The sequence below is a fragment of the Entelurus aequoreus genome, linkage group LG18, assembly GCF_033978785.1.
Source record: "Entelurus aequoreus isolate RoL-2023_Sb linkage group LG18, RoL_Eaeq_v1.1, whole genome shotgun sequence".
In the NCBI taxonomy this organism is placed as follows: domain Eukaryota; kingdom Metazoa; phylum Chordata; class Actinopteri; order Syngnathiformes; family Syngnathidae; genus Entelurus; species Entelurus aequoreus.
In genome coordinates, this window is record NC_084748.1 from 18,338,058 (window position 1) to 18,360,979 (window position 22,922).

The 22,922-nt window shown below is 42.1% G+C and overlaps 2 protein-coding genes across 7 annotated transcripts in view; both read right to left on the reverse strand.

The window, feature by feature from the left end:
* Positions 1–631, reverse strand: part of cpe (carboxypeptidase E) — a 28,456-nt gene extending 27,825 nt beyond the window's left edge. The window contains exon 1 of the mRNA XM_062026687.1: positions 243–631. Within this exon, the coding sequence (XP_061882671.1) occupies positions 243–477 (235 nt within the window). The 5' untranslated portion in view covers positions 478–631. The remainder of the gene's footprint in view (positions 1–242) is intronic.
* A 9,041-nt stretch (positions 632–9,672) lies between these two features.
* Positions 9,673–22,922, reverse strand: part of LOC133633895 (methylsterol monooxygenase 1) — a 29,647-nt gene continuing 16,397 nt past the window's right edge. For 2 of the 6 annotated variants that reach the window (XM_062026689.1, XM_062026688.1), the window contains exons 10-19: positions 21,709–21,906; positions 20,281–20,382; positions 20,067–20,195; positions 19,867–20,007; positions 19,652–19,795; positions 16,814–17,100; positions 16,590–16,738; positions 14,466–14,592; positions 14,235–14,389; positions 9,675–10,269 (exon numbers count right to left, since the gene is read on the reverse strand). In XM_062026689.1, the coding sequence (XP_061882673.1) occupies positions 10,092–10,269; positions 14,235–14,389; positions 14,466–14,592; positions 16,590–16,738; positions 16,814–17,100; positions 19,652–19,795; positions 19,867–20,007; positions 20,067–20,195; positions 20,281–20,382; positions 21,709–21,906 (1,610 nt within the window). In that variant the 3' untranslated portion in view covers positions 9,675–10,091. Of the gene's footprint in view, positions 10,270–14,234; positions 14,390–14,465; positions 14,593–16,589; positions 16,739–16,813; positions 17,101–17,829; positions 19,344–19,651; positions 19,796–19,866; positions 20,008–20,066; positions 20,196–20,280; positions 20,383–21,708; positions 21,907–22,922 lie in introns of those variants that run through there. The other 4 variants (XM_062026692.1, XM_062026691.1, XM_062026690.1 and 1 more) reach the window with 3 other exon arrangements.

Here is a 22,922-nt window from a genome sequence, read left to right on the forward strand (position 1 = left end):
TCGACCAGCAAAATGGCGGCTTTGCCAAACTGATCTATTGGCTTCTTAAATATTTTATTCTACGAATCTCCATTTTTACGCACGGTTTTTGCGTAAATAAGAGCGCACCTGCGCTCTGCATCCCACCCAATGCCAGCCACCTGTGCTATGCGCAAAAAAAAAAAAAAAAAAAAAGGTGCAAGTCACGATGCAAGGTGCACCAAAATGACAACTTTGGTAAAACAAAAAAAAAATGGACCGACCTGGTTCGTGCGCGCCAGGGTTGTCCGACATCTCCAGAACCAGCATCTCCCGGCCCTCGAAGCTCTCCCCGATGGTGTATATGCGTGTGATGGTGGGACACTGCAGCCACACGGACACCAGCGCCTTCCGCAGCTCGTCGTAGCGGTGGTACTCGAACGAAATCTCGCCGTCGGCGCCCTGGGCCGCGGAGACCAGCGCCGCCCCGAGCAGGGCGGCAAAAAGGAGCGTCTTCATAGCGGCAACAATAACAAAACAAAAAAATGTATATATATATAACGGTTTGTGCTCGTAGTTCTTCCTAAAGCCTCTTCGCTTCGAATTAAATGTCCTCTCTTTCCCCGGAGTGAGGATGCGTATACCTGCGGAACCGCACAATGTAAAGAGCCAAACTGGGAGAGTCGCGCTTCCGATGGATGCTTTCAAAATAAAAGCAACTTCCTCTCCAACACCGTTTTTCAACCACTGTGCCGCAGCACACTAGTGTGCCGTGAAATTCAGTATGGTGTGCCGTGGGAGATTATATAATTTCACGGAGCTGGGTTAAAAGAGAGGTTGTTCAAATAATAGTGCTTACAAAGTACAAAGAAGAAGAATTATGAGGAACACTTTCAACTAGAGATATCCGATAATATCGGCCGATAAATGCTTTAAAATGTACTGTCGGAAATTATCGGTATCGATTTCAAAAAGTAAAATGTATGACTTTTTAAAACGCCACTGTGTACACGGACGTAGGGAGAAGTACAGGGCGCCAATAAACCTTAAAGGCACTGCCTTTGCGTGCCGGCCCAGTCACATAATATCTACAGCTTTTCACACACACAAGTGAATGCAAGGCATACTTGGTCAACAGCCATACAGGTCACACTGAGGGTGACCGTATAAACAACTTTAACACTGTTACAAATATGCGCCATACTGTGAACCCACACCAAACAAGAATGACAAACACATTTCGGGAGAACATCCGCACTGTAACACAACATAAACACAACAGAACAAATACCCAGAACCCCTTGCAGCACTAACTCTTCCGAGACGCTACAATATACACCCCCGCTAACCCTTACCCTCCCCCCCTCCCCAACTCCGCCCACCTCAACCTCCTTATGCTCTCTCAGGGAGAGCATGTCCCAAATTCCAAGCTGCTGTTTTGAGGCATGTTAAAAAAAATAATGCACTTTGTGACTTCAATAATAAATATGGCAGTGCCATGTTGGCATTTTTTTTCCATAACTTGAGTTGATCTATTTTGGAAAACCGTGTTACATTGTTTAATGCATCCAGCAGGGCATCACAACAAAATTAGGCATAATAATGTGTTAATTCCACGACTGTATATATCGGTATCGGTTGATATCGGAATAAGTAATTAAGAGTTGGACAATATCGGAATATAAAAAAGCCATTATCGGACATCTCTACTTTCAACCTTATCGAAAATAAGATATTCTTCATCTCAGTATGTTAACAATGACTGACTTAATTATATATTACAAAACTGTTGTATTACTCATTCACGGATGTCATTTTAATATAAAAAAAAAGGCAGTAAATTAATGTATATATTTGTAAACGCTCTAAAGTGGGAAAGGGGTAGGATTAAATAAGCTTTGCTTCTTCCTACTCCTTTTCGGACATGATGTAAAGTGAAATGATATGAAATTGTGTGATGTATTATGCTGTAAGTGTGTTCATGTTCGAAATAAACTAAAGAAAGAAAGAAAATTATTTTTTGTATTATCCGCAAATAATGTGCCATTGTTGAGTGTCTGTGCTGTCCAGAAATAGGCAGAGTAACCATGTAATACTCTTCCATATCAGTAGGTGGCAACATCTACAATTGCTTTGCAGATGTTGGGAACGACGACGATGGTTTGTCGTGATCCCAATATGCAGACGACGGCAGGAGGCAGCGTGCAGGTAAAGTAAAAATAAAGAAAAGGGGAGTGCCAGAAAGAAAAGGCATTGAAGCTTAGGGATGGCTATGCAAAACGAAAGTAAAAACTGAACTGGCTGCAAAAGTAAACAAAAACAGAATGCTGGACGACAGCAAAGACTTGCAGCGTGTGGAGCTGAGACGGCGTCCACAAAGTACATACGAACATGACATGACAATCAACAATGTCTCCACAAAGAAGGATAGCGTCCGCACAACTTAAATATTCTTCATTGCTAAAACAAAGCAGGTGCGGGGAATAGCGCTCAAAGGAAGACATGAAACTGCTACAGGAAAAAGCCACTAAAATAGGAGCTCAAGACAAGAACTAAAACACAACAAACTCGATATAAGTCAGGGCGTGATGTGACAGGTGGTGACAGTACACCTACTTTGAGACAAGAGCTATAGTGATGCATGCTTGGTTATGGTTTGAATTCATATCCAACAATTGCGAGAAGGACTTTTTATTGTCAATATCGGCTGCTGACTTTCATTTTTTTATGTTTTCTGCTGGTGGTGTGCCTCTGGATTTTTTCAATAAAAAAATTGTGCCTTGGCTCAAAAAAGGTTGAAAAACACTGCTCTAGAACATGGGTGTCAAACTCATTTTAGCTCAGAGGGCCACATGGAGGAAAATCTGTGCACATGCGGGCCGTACTATTAAAATCCATCCATACATCCATCCATTTCCTACCGCTTGTCCCTTTTTGGCATTAAAACAAAAAAATAAAGACAACCTCAGATTGTTTTCTCTTGTCTTACTTTGTCCAAAAAATAGAACAAACACCTTCTGAAAATATCGCAATGAGAATATCGAAAAAAATACCGGTAAAGTTTAGACCCATGAAGGAGGCCGATAAATGCTTTAAATTGTAATATCGGAAATTATCGGTATCGGTTTCAACCTCCCGATTTTCCCGGGAGACTCCTGAATCTCAATGCTCCTCCTGAAAATCTCCCGGGGCAACCATTCTCCCGATTTCTACCCGGACAGCATTATTGGGGGCGTGCCGTAAAGGCTCTGCCTTTAGCGTCCTCTACAAACTGTCGTCACGTCCGATTTTCCTCCATACAAACAGCGTGCCGGCCCAGTTACATAATACATGCGGATTTTCCACACACACAAGTGAATGCCTCCTCTCTGAGCTGCCACCTTACCGTGGTAGAGGAGTTTGCGTGTCCCAATGATCCTAGGAGCTATGTTGTCCGGGGGCTTTATGCCCCCTGGTAGGGTCTCCCAAGACAAACTGGTCCTAGGTGAGGGATCAGACAAAGAGCAGCTCGAAGACCTCAATGAAAAATAAAACCTATGGACCCAGATTTCCTTCGCCCGGACGCGGGTCACCGGGGCCCCCCTCTGGAGCCAGGCCCGGAGGTGGGGCACGATGGCGAGCGCCTGGTGGCCGGGCCTGTCCCCATGGGGCCCGGCCGGGCACAGCCCGAAGAGGCAACGTGGGTTCCCCCTCCAATGGGCTCACCACTCATAGCAGAATCATAGAGGTCGGGTGCGATGTGAGCTGGGCGGTAGCCGAAGGCAGGGCACTTGGCGGTCCGATCCTCGGCTACAGAAGCTAGCTCTTGGGACGTGGAACGTCACCTCGCTGGGGGGGAAGGAGCCTGAGCTAGTGCGCGAGGTGGAGAAGTTCGGACTAGACATAGTCGGACTCACTTCGACGCACAGCAAGGGCTCTGGAACCAGTTCTCTCGAGAGGGGCTGGACTCTCTTCTACTCTGGCGTTGCCGGCAGTGAGAGGCGACGGGCTGGGGTGGCAATTCTTGTTTCCCCCCGGCTCAGAGCCTGCATGTTGGAGTTCAACCCGGTGGACGAGAGGGTAGCTTCCCTCCGCCCTCGGGTGGGGGAACGGGTCCTGACTGTGGTTTGCGCTTACGCGCCAAACCGCAGCTCATAGTACCCACCCTTTTTGGATTCACTCGAGGGAGTACTTGAGAGTGCTCCCCCGGGTGATTCCCTCGTTCTACTGGGGGACTTCAATGCTCATGTTGGCAGCGACAGTGAAACCTGGAGAGGCGTGATTGGGAAGAATGGCTGCCCGGATCTGAACCCGAGCGGTGTTTTGTTATTGGACTTTTGTGCCCGTCACAGATTGTCCATAACAAACACCATGTTCAAACATAAGGGTGTCCATATGTGCACTTGGCACCAGGACACCCTAGGCCGCAGTTCCATGATCGACTTTGTAGTTGTGTCGTCGGATTTGCGGCCTCATGTTTTGGACACTCGGGTGAAGAGAGGGGCGGAGCTTTCTACCGATCACCACCTGGTGGTGAGTTGGCTGCGATGGTGGGGGAGGATGCCGGACAGACCTGGCAGGCCCAAACGCATTGTGAGGGTTTGCTGGGAACGTCTGGCAGAGTCTCCTGTCAGAGAGAGTTTCAATTCCCACCTCCGGAAGAACTTTGAACATGTCACGAGGTGCTGGACATTGAGTCCGAATGGACCATGTTCCGCACCTCTATTGTCGAGGCGGCTGATTGGAGCTGTGGCCGCAAGGTAGTTGGTGCCTGTCGTGGCGGTAATCCTAGAACCCGTTGGTGGACACCGGCGGTGAGGGATGCCGTCAAGCTGAAGAAGGAGTCCTATCGGGTTCTTTTGGCTCATAGGACTCCTGAGGCAGCGGACAGGTACCGACAGGCCAAGCGGTGTGCGGTTTCGGCGGTCGCGGAGGCAAAAACTCGGACATGGGAGGAGTTCGGGGAAGCTATGGAAAACGACTTCCGGACGGCTTCGAAGCGATTCTGGACCACCATCCGCCGCCTCAGGAAGGGGAAGCAGTGCACTATCAACACCGTGTATGGTGAGGATAGTGTTCTGCTGACCTCGACTGCGGATGTTGTGGATCGGTGGAGGGAATACTTCGAAGACCTCCTCAATCCCACCAACACGTCTTCCTATGAGGAAGTAGTGCCTGGGGAATCTGTGGTGGGCTCTCCTATTTCTGGGGCTGAGGTTGCTGAGGTAGTTAAAAAGCTCCTCGGTGGCAAGGCCCCGGGGGTGGATGAGATCCGCCCAGAGTTCCTTAAAGCTCTGGATGCTGTGGGGCTGTCTTGGTTGACAAGACTCTGCAGCATCGCGTGGACATCGGGGGCGGTACCTCTGGATTGGCAGACCGGGGTGGTGGTTCCTCTCTTTAAGAAGGGGAACCGGAGGGTGTGTTCTTACTATCGTGGGATCACACTCCTCAGCCTTCCCGGTAAGGTCTATTCAGGTGTGCTGGAGAGGAGGCTACGCCGGATAGTCGAACCTCGGATTCAGGAGGAACAGTGTGGTTTTCGTCCTGGTCGTGGAACTGTGGACCAGCTCTATACTCTCGGCAGGGTCCTTGAGGGTGCATCGGAGTTTGCCCAACCAGTCTACATGTGTTTTGTGGACTTGGAGAAGGCATTCGACCGTGTCCCTCGGGAAGTCCTGTGGGGAGTGCTCAGAGAGTATGGGGTATCGGACTGTCTGATTGTGGCGGTCCGCTCCCTGTATGATCAGTGCCAGAGTTTGGTCCGCATTGCCGGCAGTAAGTCGGACACGTTTCCAGTGAGGGTTGGACTCCGCCAAGGCTGCCCTTTGTCACCGATTCTGTTCATAACTTTTATGGACAGAATTTCTAGGTGCAGTCAGGGCGTTGAGGGGATCTGGTTTGGTGGCTGCAGGATAAGGTCTCTGCTTTTTGCAGATGATGTGGTCCTGATGGCTTCATCTGGCCAGGATCTTCAGCTCTCGCTGGATCGGTTCGCAGCTGAGTGTGAAGCGACTGGGATGAGAATCAGCACCTCCAAGTCCGAATCCATGGTTCTCGCCCGGAAAAGGGTGGAGTGCCATCTCCGGGTTGCGGAGGAGACCCTGCCCCAAGTGGAGGAGTTCAAGTACCTCGGAGTCTTGTTCACGAGTGAGGGAAGAGTGGATCGTGAGATCGACAGGCGGATCGGTGCGGCGTCTTCAGTAATGCGGACGCTGTATCGATCCGTTGTGGTGAAGAAGGAGCTGAGCCGGAAGGCAAAGCTCTCAATTTACCGGTCGATCTACGTTCCCATCCTCACCTATGGTCATGAGCTTTGGGTTATGACCGAAAGGACAAGATCACGGGTACAAGCGGCCGAAATGAGTTTCCTCCGCCGGGTGGCGGGGCTCTCCCTTAGAGATAGGGTGAGAAGCTCTGCTCAAAGTAAAGCCGCTGCTCCTCCACATCGAGAGGAGCCAGATGAGGTGGTTCGGGCATCTGGTCAGGATGCCACCCGAACGCCTCCCTAGGGAGGTGTTTAGGGCACGTCCGACCGGTAGGAGGCCACGGGGAAGACCCAGGACACGTTGGGAAGACTATGTCTCCCGGCTAGCCTGGGAACGCCTCGGGATCCCCCGGGAGGAGCTGGACGAAGTGGCTGGGGAGAGGGAAGTCTGGGCTTCCCTGCTTAAGCTGCTGCCCCCGCGACCCGACCTCGGATAAGCGGAAGAAGATGGATGGATGGATGGACAAGTGAATGCAAGGCATACTTGATCAACAGCCATACAGGTCACACTGAAGGTGGCCGTATAAACAACTTTAACACTGTTACAAATATGCGCCACACTGTGAACCCACACCAAACAAGAATGACAAACACATTTCGGGAGAACATCCGCACCGTAACACAACATAAACACAACAGAACAAATACCCAGAACCCCTTGCAGCACTAACTCTTCCGGGACACTACAATATTCACCGAATGGGGCGGCCCTGTTCGATAGAAAGTGGAAGTGAATGCTAAAAAGCCAAACTGAAATGCTGGTTAGCATGTAGGCTAGCGAGATAGCATCAGGTACCAAAAAATATGCCAAAAAAATTAGCATAAAATTATATATGACTAAAGGTGTATACCTTCAAAAATAGCATGCCAACAATAAACACCCGTTGAATACAAAAATATATGACTGTGAGGTGTGTGCCTGCAAAATTGTCTCAAAAAGCTAACATGCTAACAGTAAGCATGCGTCAAGAGACGAAATATATGACTGTGAAGTGTGTGCCTGCAAAATTGTCCCAAAAAGCTAACACGCTAACATTAACATGCCGACAGTAAACACCAATCTGAATTGTCTTCAATGTTTACGGAAAAAAAGTTGGGTTCACAGAAGACTCAAAATGGGTTGCTTCTGAAAACACGTATGTGAAGACTCTAAATTGTCTTCAAAACGTTCAGTTCATAAGACTCAAAATGGGTTGCTTCTGAAAACACAAAACCTTACGTGTGTCAAACACTCTAAATTGTCTTCAATGTTAACGGAAAAAACGTTCAGTTCATAAAAGACTTAAAATCGGTTGCTTCCGAAAACACGTACGTGGCATCTGCCAAAGACTTTAAATTGTCTTCAATGTTTACAAAAGCACATGGGATTCACAGAAGACTCAAAATTGGTTGCTTCTGCAAACACGTATGTTACGTCTGTCAAATAATCTGAATTGTCCTCAATGTTTACGAAAAAAAATTGGGTTTACAGAAGACTCAAAATCGATTGCTTCTGAAAACACGTATGTAAAGACTCTAAATTGTCTTCAATGTTGACGAAAAAACGTTCAGTTCATAAAAGACTCAAAATTGGTTGCTTCTGAAAACACACATGTTACGTCTGTCAAAGAATCTGAGTTGTCCTCAATGTTTACGAAAAAAAACTTGGGTTCACAGAAGACTCAAAATCGGTTGTTTCTGAAAACACGTACGTGACGTCTGTCAAAGACTCTAAATTGTCTTCAATGTTAACGGAAAAAACGTTTCAGTTCATAAAAGACTCAAAATCGGTTGCTTCCGAAAACACGTACGTGGCATCTGCCAAAGACTTTAAATTGTCTTCAATGTTTACAAAAGCACATGGGATTCACAGAAGACTCAAAATAGGTTGCTTCTGAAAACAAAAAAATTTTTACGCTTTTCAAAGACTTTAATTGTCTTCAATGTTGACGAAAAAAAGTTGGATTCACAGAAGACTCAAAATTGGTTGCTTCTGCAAACACGTATGTTACGTCTGTCAAATAATCTGAATTGTCCTCAATGTTTACGAAAAAAAATTGGGTTTACAGAAGACTCAAAATCGGTTGCTTCTGAAAACACGTATGTGAAGACTCTAAATTGTCTTCAATGTTGACGAAAAAACGTTCAGTTCATAAAAGACTCAAAATCGGTTGCTTCTGAAAACACATATGCTACGTCTGTCAAAGACTCTAAATTGTCTTCAATGTTAACGGAAAAAACGTTCAGTTCATAAAAGACTCAAAATCGGTTGCTTCCGAAAACACGTACGTGGCATCTGCCAAAGACTTTAAATTGTCTTCAATGTTTACAAAAGCACATGGGATTCACAGAAGACTCAAAATAGGTTGCTTCTGAAAACAAAATTTTTTTTATGCGTTTCAAAGACTTTAATTGTCTTCAATGTTGACGAAAAAAAGTTGGGTTCACAGAAGACTTAAAATTGGTTGCTTCTGCAAACACGTCTGTCAAAGAATCTGAATTGTCCTCAATGTTTACGGAAAAAAAAGTTGGGTTCACAGAAGACTCAAAATCGATTGCTTCTGAAAACACGCATGTGAAGACTCTAAATTGTCTTCAATGTTGACAAAAAAACGTTCAGTTCATAAAAAACTCAAAATCGGTTGCTTCTGTCAAAGACTTTAAATTGTCTTCAATGTTGACGAAAAAAAGTTGAGCTCACAGAAGACTGAAAATTGGTTGCTTCTACAAACACATATGTTACGTCTGTCAAAGAATCTGAATTGTCCTCAATGTTTACAAAAAAAAGTTGGGTTCACAGAAGACTCAGAATCGGTTGCTTCTGAAAACACGTACGTTACATCGGCCAAAGACTATAAATTGTCTTCAATGTTTACGAAAAGATAGAAGAAAAATACTTATGTTAGGCTCATCGAAGACATGTTAATCGTATTTGACATTCAAGAAAACTTGTACATTGGATATGGTGAGGACTCAAAATTGTCTTTGTCGTTGACAAAAACATGTTAGATTTGTTGAAGACTTCCTGTGTGGAGTTTGCATGTTCTCCCCGTGACTGCGTGGGTTCCCTCCGGGTACTCCGGCTTCCTCCCACCTCCAAAAACATGCACCTGGGGATAGGTTGATTGGCAACACTAAATTGGCCCTAGTGTTTGAATGTGAGTGTGAATGTTGTCTGTCTATCTGTGTTGGACCTGCGATGAGGTGGCGACTTGTCCAGGATTGTACCGAATGCAGCTGAGATAGGCTCCAGCACCCCCCGCCACCCCGAAAGGGACAAGCGGTTGAAAATGGATGGATGGACAACTAGTGGGTGTACAATCTGAAAGTTGCATTTAATATTCTGCCTTGATAAAGATAATTATGCTCATTTTTGACTGACAAAATTGATGCTGAATACGTGTTTTAGTTGGATTCCCATAAATGGGCATATGACTTCCTGTCCGGTAGCTGCTGCTGCTTGCTGACTTGACGCAGCGGTGTGTGCCGGATGCAGCTGCAGGGGTGTGTCCTCAGTGCAGCAGTGGGGATATGGAGCACAACCTACCAGTATGTTCCTAAATCACAGCAGCATTACAACACAAAGAAATTAAATATAATCTTTTTTTATTATTCGGACATGAAAACACAACATATCTCAGGGTTTCTTGTGGGGATATAAAAAGATTGTTGATTGCTATAAAGACATACAATTAATAAAAGGTAGTTTTAAAGTGCTGGGTCAGTACAGTCTCTTGTATGCTTTTTTCCTCATTTAAAAACCAAACAAAGTGGCAAAACGAAGTTGATGGTTTTATTTTAGTCAGCAGCTGCCCACAGAAGACCACAATACCTCGACTGCAGACAAATCTTTTAAATAAAGATTTATAAGACGTGCATTCTTGTTGTTGTTGTTGACGACATGCTTCCTTTACTGCTCCTTTTTGTCCAAATACTTGTTGTACTGGTTGTCAGTCTTCAGCAGCTTGTCCCACCACGTGAAGGTAGAGGCGTAGTTGCCCACGAAGTTCATGTGGTGGAAGTCGTGGAAGCGGGCGCCGGCGTAGAACGGGATCAGGTGGAGTGGGTTGATAGGGATGTCGTAGCCGCTGCAGGTGGAAAAGTGGAACAAGTAAAACATTTGAAGTTAGCTTTTTTGTGTGCCTTGTAGTGTTGTAACGATACCAATATTTTGGTACCGGTACCAAAATTATTTCGATACTTTTCTAAATAAAGGGGACCACAAAAAATTGCATTATTGGCTTTATTTTAACAAACAATCTTAAGGTACATTAAACATATGTTTCTTATTGCAAGTTTGTCCTTAAATAAAATAGTGAACATACAAGACAACTTGTCTTTTAGTAGTAAGTAAACAAACAGAGGCTCCTAATTTAGTCTACTGACATATGCAGTAACATATTGTGTCACTTATCATTCTATTATTTTGTCAACATTATTAAGGACAAGTGGTAGAAAGGGAATTATTAATCTACTTGTTCATTTACTGTTAATATCTGCTTACTTTCTCTTTTAACATGTTCTATCTACACTTCTGTTAAAATGTAATAATCACAAATTATTCTGTTGTTTGATACTTTACATTAGTTTTGGATGATACCACAAATGTGGGAAACAATCCAATACCAAGTAGTTACAGTATCATACATTAGTCATATTCAAAGTCCTCATGTGTCCAGGGACATATTAGTAGCTTCCCATCATTAAAAACCTATAAACAGAAAGTTATGTACGCATAAACCTACCTGGAAAAATAAATTTTCCTGGTGGAATTGATATTTGATAGTGAGACACTGTCATAGATGCCAACAATCACAAATCAAATATTGTTTTTGATAATAAAATCTTATTTTTTACAGAAACATTTAAAAATAAGATGATTATAACTGCTGTCTAGTTGTTATAGCCTTCTCATTTGCAAGTTGCAAGTCCAAGACATTAGATGGCAGTAGTTTATGGTGTATTTTATGTTTTTTGTTGTGCCCTAAAAAGTGTTAATACTGACAGGATGGTACTTACTACACACAAGCTGTTTGATTATAACATGCATCTTTGTTTTAGTTTAATTGATTTTGTCGAAATCCCCATATAAAATAGCTAATGCTAAACAGTAGCATGTTTATAGCAAAGCCAATGTATATTAGCATCAAGAAAAGTTGAGCCTTACTTTCCTTACGTTGGAGCGTCCTTGAGTCAATTTCTTTGTTGGTATTGAAAATTGCAACGATAGCTATAGGTAGTTTGGATGAATCCGCTCTCAGTACTGCTGGAGCTAATCAATATGAAAATACAGAAAATAGTAAAAATAAATCTAATATATTACATTTATATTATACTGATGTATCATTTTTAAAAATGCAATAGTATTTTTTTATAAATCAAATAAATTACATGTATTTAATTTTGTAAAAAATAAGTAACTGATACTTTATTATAATATATAATTAAAATATATTATATTTATTAATTTGTTATGCATATATAGATATATAGATATTTTTATTGAAATGTTAATTGCAATGGGTTTGATTGGATGCCTTACAAAGCAACAATACAGTTTGTTTTCTGCCGCCCCCTTATGGTCAACACTAAATATTACAGTCTATTCCTTCTGACTATGAGTATAGGTGAGTTGCAATCACGTCACCTAGAGGCACATCCGGGCACTTCTGGGTTTCAGGCGGTAGTTGAGGGTCCCATTAGGCTACTGTTTATTTACCTGCACCTGTGCAGATTTGGTCTTATTTGTAAAGGTTGAGAGGCAAATATATAAGCGATCATGAAAAAAATACTTAAAATGGGATAAGAAAAATATTTTTTTAATGATTTAAACCATTTATCATTACCAATATGTTACTGCTCGCCACAACTTCATTTATTTGACACTCACGGTATTTAGAGAAGAAAAGAATAGAGGCACATAATGAGGGTTCCACAAATTAAGCAATAATCCGTAAAATACAAAGTTGGATTTATTCGTGCATCACCAAGTGCAGTATTTGATTGACATAACGAGTGCCGTGCTGCTGTCATCGTGACACTAATGAGAAAAAGGATACGTTTGTTTGAAGTTAAATTCCTTAAATAAATATTAGTCTCATCTCAAATTCATGTCTGCAGTTGTTTTTATTATGGTGTGAAGTTCATATTTTGTCTCTTTATTTAGCTATAAATGTCCCTGTTGTTCAGCAATGTTTGCTAGCGATATATTAATACTATGAAGGATATTTTCTTCATGCTAACAAAAGACGCTATAAAGTGGTCATCCGTGTCGAATAAAGCACTTGGCTTTCCTGCACAAAAACACAACTTTTAGTTTCTGTTATGAAAATGGACAATAAAAATACAGTGGATTGGACAAACAATCACAATATTTATTAATCGGACTTAACATTTAGTTTATTTGCATATTTAGGTATAGCAACCACAAAAGAACACAAACTAATGCGATCCCTTTCTTTACGTTCAGTTCTGCTATCAAACACTACTAATATAGTAGAGAATAAACTTGATTTCATCACAGACCGTTTCTTAATTAAATCAAATGTTCATTTCACAAAGTGATCACTGCAGACACGAGCATGGTCCGATTGTATTACACAAAATGAAGACAGTGATAATTTTAAGAGCCATTTCCTACGACGCACTTTCCCTGACTTTATTACCTTTATGAACCACTTCTTTCGGGACTCAATGGAAGCACTTTCCAATCTCCCCTTTTTAACGACTGGAACACCCAAAAACAGAACAGCAATCCGGCATTTTCTGCTCAAACTGTACAGTCACTCTCACATTAATGCTAAACTCAAGCTGCTTGACTATTGTGTCAATTAAACTGTGAAGAAGAAAAACGGATGTGACGTCACACTACAAAAACTAAAATCTAAGTAAGATTAAATATCTATAATAAGGGTGATATTTGCTTATTTTCTGTCTGATAAGATAATTCTTCTCACTAAGCAGATTTTATGTTAGAGTCTTTTACTTGTTTTAAGTGTTTTGGTCCTAAATTATCTCAGTAAGATATTACAGCTTGTTGCTGAGATTTTATGACCTATATTGAGTAAAACATGCTTGAAACTAGAATATCAACTGTTGCAAAGCTGTGTCATCAACACTCACAAGTATGAAACTACTTTTTTAAAGTAATAATTTCTTATTTTAAGCATGAAAAAAAAATCATGATTTTGACATAATTGTGTCTCATAATTAAAACGGATGACAGCCAAATGGACTTTGCTGTTTTATTTTCAATGAAACAATAGAACAGATGTACTCATATAGTAGTACAGTTGGCACAGTACAGTAAACTGACAGTTAATATTTAAACATTTAACATTTCAAACAATTTTGAACAGAAATAGTTCATGCACATTCAGATAAATTCCCAAAAATTGCAATTAAAACAATTTTGGCCGGGGACTAGGCTGTATATATGCGCACTAATTGACTGAAAGAGCACGCACTTGGCGCGATGATGTCATGTTATCGATGGAAAAATGCATTTTTAGACCATATATGATTTGCCTGAGCGGCTAGGGGACCCCGAGAGTAACAAACGGTTGCCTTGTTGCCTTTCCATTAAGAACAATAAACTAGTTTTTAGTATAAGTTTGCTGGTTTCAAGAAATGTAATGCCGAGCGCATATCATTATGTCAACATAATGGCACTAGCATTTACTTAATTTAAGAATATTTTTCAACATATTGAACAAAAAGGTCTAATTTTTTTTCTACCAAGAAAAGTGCACTTGTTATTAGTGAGAATATACTTATTTGAAGGTATTTTTGGGTTCATTGAGGTTAGCTAATTTTACTTGTTTTGGAAAGTCTTGACGAGCCGAATTTTCTTGTTTTATTGGCAGATAATTTTGCTTAGTTCAAGTAAAATACCCCTCATTTTTGTATTTTTTTTTCTTGTTTTTGAACACTGACTTTTTGCATGGTTATGCAACCCTCCTATATATAGTTTGTAAACCCATCCGCCCATCTTCCCTTAATCATAATATTTTTCCCTCTTTTTTATTTTCTAAATGAACATTTGTACGCCTACCTGTGCACGTCAATGGTCTCCAGCAGGCGGAAAGCCACCCAGGCCCACAGGAAGAAGACGTGGTTGCAGAAGATCATGATGCCGATGAAGAAACCGGCTCCGAGGATGAGCGTCTCGGCAGGATGGGCGTATTCCGCCTGCATGCCGAATGGCGACTGGTGGACAGAGAGGGCATCATCGGTGACCTCGCCGTACGGTACTGTGTCCGTGGCGTGTTTTTCTTCAACTCACGGTGAACTCGTGGTGGACTTTGTGGATGTACTTGTAGATCCTGCGGTGGTGGAGCAGCCGGTGGAGGAAGTAATGCCACGCGTCTTCCACCACAGCGCAGCCAAAACACTGCGTCAGGATGTACGGCCTGGACACAACAGAACATTAAATAGCACCTGGATGTCCATTCACATAATCTAATCCTTTGTTTGTCTATTCACGTAAACAAATGCTCACATCAATATCTATAAAGTAACACATTATATAACCATGTTTGTCCATTCACAAACATGCATAATGTTAACTCCAATGTCCATTCACATACACAGATAATGTAAGCAGCCGTTTGTCTATTCACATACATACATCGTGGACACATTTGTCCACTCACACGTCCACTCACAATACACACATTATGTAAGTATCTATTTGTGCGCATCACATGTACGCATTATGAAAAAGTTTATCTGCCCAATCGCGTACAGTGAATTATATTTATATAGCGCTTTTTCTCTAGTGACTCAAAGCGCTTTACATAGTGAAACCCAATATCTAAGTTACATTTAAAGCAGTGTGGGTGGCACTGGGAGCAGGTGGGTAAAGTGTCTTGCCCAAGGATACAATGGCAGTAACTAGGATGGCGGAAGTGGGAATCGAACCTGGAACCCTCAAGTTGCTGGCACGGCCACTCTACCAACCGAGCTATACCGCCCCGACAATGACAATGACTTCTGTTTTATTTGGGCAGCCGTTTTACTGCCCTGTCACAGGCGCCGTTTGGAAACAATTTAGGTGCGTAAATAAACATTCACAAAATCTATATATCTGCGGCTTATAGTCAGGTGCGGCTGATTTATGTAAAAATATGTACGAAAGTCAAAAGCAGTGAAGTTGTCACGCTGTGCAAATTGCAAACAAAAACAGAACACAACGAACGTACCCATTCACAAATGTCCATTCACATAATGTAAGTGTCCATTTGTGCATTCACATACACGCATAATGTGATCGTCTGTTGTCATTCACATACATGCATATTTAACAATAATGTATATTCACATAGACACATACTGTAATGCAGTGGTTCTTCACCTGGGTTCGATCGAACCGTAGGGGTTCGGTGAGTCGGGCTCAGGGGTTCGGCGGAGGTCAAGACACACCCGACTCATCGTGTAAATATAAACTTCTCCCTATCGGCGTATTACGGATACGGCAACAGCAGAAGTCACACTGATTTGCAGGTGTGTAATTTGTTGTGAGTTTATGCACTGTGTTGGTTTTGTTGTTTGAACAAGGTGATGTTCATGCACGGTTCATTTTATGCACCAGTATAAAACATGGTAACACTTTAGTATGGGGAACATATTCACCATTAATTAGTTGCTTATTAACATGCAAATTAGTAACATATTGGCTCTTAACTAGTCATTAAGTACTTATTAATGCCTTATTCGGCATGGCCTTACTATAACCTTAACCCTCTAACCCTAACCCTAATCAAATAACTCTAAATTAAGTCTTTGTTACTTAGAATATGTTCCCCTAGTGTCCAAAAAACTCTAAATTAAGTCTTTGTTACTTAGTATATGTTCCCCATACTAAAGTGTTACCAAAAACATATAACTTTGTCTTGAATTTGAAAAAAAAAAACATTTTATTTTTCACTAAAGAAGGGTTTGGTGAATGCGCATATGAAACTGGTGGGGTTCGGTACCTCCAACAAGGTTAAGAACCACTGCTGTAATGTAAGCATGTTTGTCACATACACTTCTGACAGTCCAATCACATGCACATATAGATGTAAATTACTGTCTGTCTATTCGCATACCCACATTAATGTAATCATTTATCTGCACATTCACTGACTCACATAACTGTAAATATACTGTATAATGAAAGGTAGGCGTAAGCGTCTTTTTGTCCACACACACACACAAAATAGTGTCCATTCACATATAAATGTGATTTTTTTTTGTCTGTCAATTCACATATCCCTTCATTCACATACAACCACACACATAATGTAGGTAGCTGCTTTTATAATGTTACCAGTTGGGTCCAGAACACAATGCAAACACCCGTCTGTCCATTCACATCACGTACACACATAAGGTAACCAGTTGTCTGTCCATGGGTGACACTGACCAGCGTGGCATGGAGTCCCAGTCGTAGGGGATGTTGAAGAATTCAGTGAAGTAGTATGTGCCGCAGATGAGAGGCAGCTGGATGCAGAAATGGTTGAAGAGCAACATCTTGAAACATCTCCACTGTTTCTCCCACGTCTCTGGTTTGTCCTGCACATACCAACAAATTAGGAACCTTGCACAGGAGTGAAAATCAACATAAAATGCAAGACGATGTGCAAACACCTGCTGGATCTTGTACTTCTGCATGAAAGGCATGAACTGGAAGAGGAAACCGGGAAGGCAGAAGAGGAAGTAGATGAACTCGTGCACGATAAGGGAGCCCCAGGTGGCTATCTGGAACTTGGTGTAGTTGTCCAGCATGTAGCCCCAGGCGTGTTTCAGCGACGGCTGCAAGGGGTTCTCCGGCAGGAAGTTGTCCACGTACTCTGCTGCCAGGTAGGCCGAGCTCAAGATGTCTGCCGTGCTGTTCACCTCCATGATGGATGACGCTGGGTGTGGTGGACTGATGACTGCAGTGTAGGGAAAAAAAACTAAGGCTGTCGTCTTACACTTTTGAACACGTTTGCACGACAATGTCTGATGTAGAATACACAATACAACTCAAATAAGATATCTTGCAAGACATGCACAGTGCTAACATTGTTATCGCACTGTTTACTTGCTAGGATAAGTTCATTCACTGAACACTCTGTGGAAAGATTAGCAAAAAGTGTATTCTATAACAACTCAAAATGAACTTTAATTGTTAAATTTCTACAACATCTTGTGTCTCATACCTAAAATTTATCAATAGCTCTTTTTTTCATATTTACCAGGAAATGCACAACACGTTTTGAGCATAATACAAGTACCTATTCGTTTAATGGTATAACTAATTACCATTTACATTACTAACCTATTGTAACACAATTGGCAATACAACACTAAAAAACCGCTTCAACCTATGACAAATACTTTTACACTCTTTTAGAGAAACAAACAATTTAGCTGCATTATTCAACATGAAAACGGACATTGTCAAACTATTTAATACGTCTGAATGACCATTTTTACACCAATTGTTCCACTTTAGTCTAAACAATTTTGACTAAAACTGGTGTCTTTCATTACAACCAATGGCTGATATTAGTGTTTATTTTACACCTAACGAAGCGATTTAAGGACTTAATTCCTCCCTTTCGTCTTCGAATAACTTTTTATCTTTATCTGTATGTTTTATTAGCAGTAATATCACTCACCTTAGCACAAGCTCGGAGCCGTGTAGTAGCTAAGAGGTGGTCCCGCGCCTGAAGTACACTCGCATCGGGCATTCTGATTGGCTAGCGGGAGAGAAGACTGACGTCACCGTGAAGAATACCACCTCTGATTGGCCACTGCCATGGAGCGACGATAGTGAGGCGAGAGGTCGCCACAGCAACAGCCAATCAGAGACCAGTGTGACAAGGTGGGGCGGTTCCTCCTGGAAAGAGTGCTTTTACGAAAGATGTTTTGTAATATTTGACCAAACTATATAATCAAAAAGAACACGATCCATTTAAACACTGTAGTTTACTGATATGGCAAAGTTTTAAAAACGTATTACATGTCATTTCACAGCTTTTTAAATACAAGAAGCATATTATTATTTATTAATGATATATAAAACATGTAATGAAACATATCCAAAGTCATTAGCGTACACGATGATGACATTCCTCGACACACTGACAAGAAGAACACAGCAATACCAGTCACTAGTAGAGCAAATATTTTCCACAGAGGAAAGAGGAAAACAAAGAATGTCAAGTTTGGTCACTTTCGGGGAAACAAAGAAATTGGCACATTCATAATATGTCAGTTTATGGGAGATGAGCTCGGGGAGCATGCAGTGGGTTCAGGCTGTTAACGTTCATAGCAAACATGGCTGCCGGGCGACAGTAAAGCACTAATACATCCTCCTCCCCTCTTTAGGCTGGCATGCGTTTGGCGACGTCGTCATTAAGGCTTCTCCGTCCTCCGTCAAATAAAATGTCGTCCTCAATAGAAACAACATGTAAACTACTTCTTCTATGTCCGTTCTGCAATTTTTTTTTTAATCATCACTGACCTACAGCCCAGCTCAACTGCGCTCTTGTCCGTTAGCTAAAGGCATCACGAAAAGGAAGGAGGAAGCAGCGGGGGGGGGAAATCGGTCCACATTCAGGCGTGCTCTCTCAAAATAAAGGTCAGAGGCCACATGTAGTGCATCCATGCAGCGAGACTCCAAAATGCACACAAATACACGCACACGCTCTCAACAGGCTCACGTCGGCAAGCAGAGAACTTTGAAAGGCAAGCGCACAAATACACGAACGTTCCCGTAGTGATGCAACAAAATCGTCCCGCTTCTCAGCTTGCAGCCCCGCCGCCACTGTGTGTCAACATTACTAATGTTAAGAGTTACTGCAGGTTTAGTAGCTTCGTGTCAGTAGTGATTCGCCGGCCCCCTGGGGGGGCGAGGCCCAGGGGTGTCGCGATGGCGGTCCGCCCGTGGCGGGATTAAAAACACCACAGGTTCGACCTCCCCAACCCTCCCATTAAGTGCAAAAAAATCTTTGCCGTCATCATCATCATTAGCAACACCTCCGTTGTGTTGTACATCAGACCTGCGCACCCGACGTGGAGGCGTTCGACAACGACAGATCCCAGATCAGAATTCAGCAGAATGCGTTCTGCTTCTAATCGGTGGTAGACGACCCCAGCAGTCATAAGGGCTTGTCAATCACGGTCACACCTGTGGATTCAAACAACAGGTCGTTTTAAAGAGTGTTAAATCATTCATTATTCATATTTACATTGTTTCTTATGGAGAATTTTGCTTCACCCTACACACATTTCAATTTAGGAACCCTGTTCAAAACCCAATAAAGTTTGTAAATAGACATTCCGCTGTAGCACCCCCTGGTGTCGTGGCATGCACATGACTGTCTGTGACCGTGTTTTTGTGTGAACCAAGCTTTGTTTAATCCTGTTATGAGGATTGTGGGGTGTTTCCACAGTTTCCCTGCACTGACTGAGGAGTAGAGGTCAACTTTGGCCCACCTGCATAACTGCGGCCCGTGCTCATGCAGCTGGGCAACAGCGTCCACTTGTCCGAGTTGGGGTTGTAGAACTCCACCGAGGCCAGATTGCAGCTGCCATCGTCGCCGCCCACCACATACAGCAGGTTGTTGACGACGCACACACCTGAAACAAGACAGTCGGGCGTGGGAGCGCTTTCTCCCAAAAACTCGGAACGCGGCTCCGCCGAGCCTCACCTGCGTTGCGGCGACACATGTTCATGTCGGCCACCTGTCGCCAGCTGTCAGAGGCCGGGTCATACACTTCGCAGCTCTTCCTCACCAAGGGCCCGTCATGGCCGCCCATGGCGTAGAGTAAGCCTTTCAACACGCCCACGCCTGATGGCGACACGAGGATGAAAGGGTGTGTGTATTGTTTCCGAGTTAAACTAACACACCTGCGCCGCTACGTCGAGTGCCCATTTCAGTGATGTAGCTCCACGTGTTGCTTTTAGGGTTGTAGGCCTCGACTGTACTCAGGCATTGCCTGGTTGCTCCATCGTAACCTCCAACAGCGTACAGGATCCCTGACAAACATGCAACGCATGCATAGAGGTCAGGACTTATTCCAATGAAATAACCTTATTAGTATGGGAGAATTGTACTGCTCACCGTTGACAACACCCACTCCCACACTGCTGCGCCGCGTACTCATGGGCAACACGTGGAACCACTCGTCCGTCTTGGCATTGTACGCCTCGACAGTGGCCAGCCCTACCAGGACACACAACCAGTTGAAAGGTAAAGAAATTATGACACAAGAGAACTTACACAGGCAGAATTTTAGGTGAAATAGTGCTAGTTTTGCTTAACTTAGCCTAGCAGCCAGTGTAATACTGTACACTAATTAGAAATGGAGCAGGATGACTAAAATGTCCAAGCCAGTTGGAAATCTAAAATAAATAAATATATTTCATTAAGAAAAAGGTATTAATGATGTTAAAGAAGGAAAACTGTATTTGTAAATTAAGTTTAAAAAAAAGGTAACAATGAAAATATTGTATTTGTAAATTACCGGTAAGTAAAAAAATGTAAAACACAAACAAAGATACGACATAGAATAAGATTTTGTATTTATAGGTTAAACAAATTTAACCTATAAATACAAAATCTTATTCCCAATTTTGTGTTTTTTTCTTAAATTTACACTTATTTTCATATATATATACAGGTATATACATATATATATGAAAATAAGTTAAAAAAAAACACAAAATTGTGAATTAAGTTGAAAAAATTACAATATTGGGAAAATGTTTTTAAAGGGCACCTTTCCCATTTCAAGTGAAACAAAAAATTAAGGATGCCTGCTATGGATTAGATGTCCAGATCTACACGAAAAATGAAAGGGGTCCCCTTTAAGTTTTAAAAAACTTAAAAGGGCTTTGATGATTTAAATCTACATTTAAAACACTTCCTTGTGGTCTAGACATTACATAATGGATATGCTTTGGTGTAAATTCTGCTCATAAGATATGCTTTGTAGTAAATTCTGCTCATAAGTTACTTTTATAACCCGTTTTTTTGAGACTGTCTGCAAGTTGTTCGATTGTGGAGACGCTTCCAGATTGCAAATGAAACCATGCCCCACACTCTCCAAAGTATCATAATTTATATTTATTTTAGCATAATTTATGTCACCACTCGTCAGTGCACGTGATTAAGATTAGATGAAAATAATACTTTATCCTACCATTTTTTGTGTTTCCTCAGCCTGATGCAGAGAGGGAGGCTGAGAGATTTACTTAATGTCTAAATAAGAACATAGTCATAACATAGCAAACAGAGACATCCAAAACTGCATGCAAGCTCACGGCAAAATGCCTGAACCTTATGATATGATGTTTTGGCATTGTTTAGTATGAGTATCCAACATTGTAACATTAATAAGTCCGAAAAGACAAAATTCATCATTGGTCCTGTTTAATGATTTCTTCACGCCTCCAAAATATTTGTGTAAATTGAAGTCATTTTTGCAGGTAACATGCAAATTGACACTGTAAAAGAAGAGAAACGCATACAAACACAGCAAAGCATCACCTGTGCTTCCGTCGAAACCCCCCACAGCATACAGCAGCCCATTGAGCACAACGGCCCCTAGCGTCGATCGGCGGTCCTGCATGCTGCTCACACTGGTCCAGCGGTCCATCATGGGGTCGTAGCAGTCGACCGTACGCACACGCAGGGAACCGTTGAAGCCTCCGACGGCGTACACGCATCCACTCACGTACACCACACCTGTAGGCAACGTCAAAAATAAATATTATGAGTATGAATTCATCTGTAGAGTCCAAAAATAATCAACCTTTTTTAAATTTCCTGTTTGGTTATTCACAAACAAATCTTGATTATATGGGAATTTCTGTGAAGACTATTATTGATTATTCAGCCCATTATCAATCCGTCGTTATGAAAATTCATTTGTGTGACACATGTAACAAAACATGTCAACATAAAACCACAGAAGATCCCCTTTACCAAAACAATTATCAAACATGCTAACTGAAGAAGTGTTTATTTCCTTCAAATTTACATTAAAAACAGAGCAGTGAGCAAAATGAGAACTAATGCATACAATTTACACTCCTGGGCGCATTCTGAGGTCCGAGAGCCAGCTCCAGCTCGTGGTGCCCAAGACCAGACTTAAAACCAGGGGAGACAGGGCCTTCTCTGTGGTCGGCCCTAAGCTCTGGAACACTCTGCCCCTCCGTGTTCGAACTGCTCCCACAGTGGAGTGTTTTAAGTCTCGTCTTAAGACCCACTTTTATTCTCTGGCTTTTAACACTACGTGAGTTGTGTGGTCCTCTGTTGTCCTCTGTGTTTTTAAAATGTTGATTTATATTTACTGTTTTAATTGGTTTTTACCCTTTAAAATCGTTTTTAATCATATTCATTTTATATTGGTTTTATATGTATTTATTTTTTGTTTTTATTCAGTCATTGGTGGAGCTAAGGATAATATTTTAATATTGTTTTTAATATTGTTGTGCAGCACTTTGGAAACATTTTGTTGTTTAAATGTGCTATATAAATAAAGTGGATTGGATACAAATAAACATTTCCCAGTATCCTTAGTGTGTTGTTTGTCATAACTGCCTGCGGGGTGTGACTGGTTAATGATCATATATGAACTGGCTTACTATGGGGCAGTTATTATTGAGCCCTGTGCATTTTGACTAGCAACACGTGGCCATGCGAACATCTGAAGTAACCAGAAATACAAAATATAATCTGACCATTCCTGCTGCTTTTTC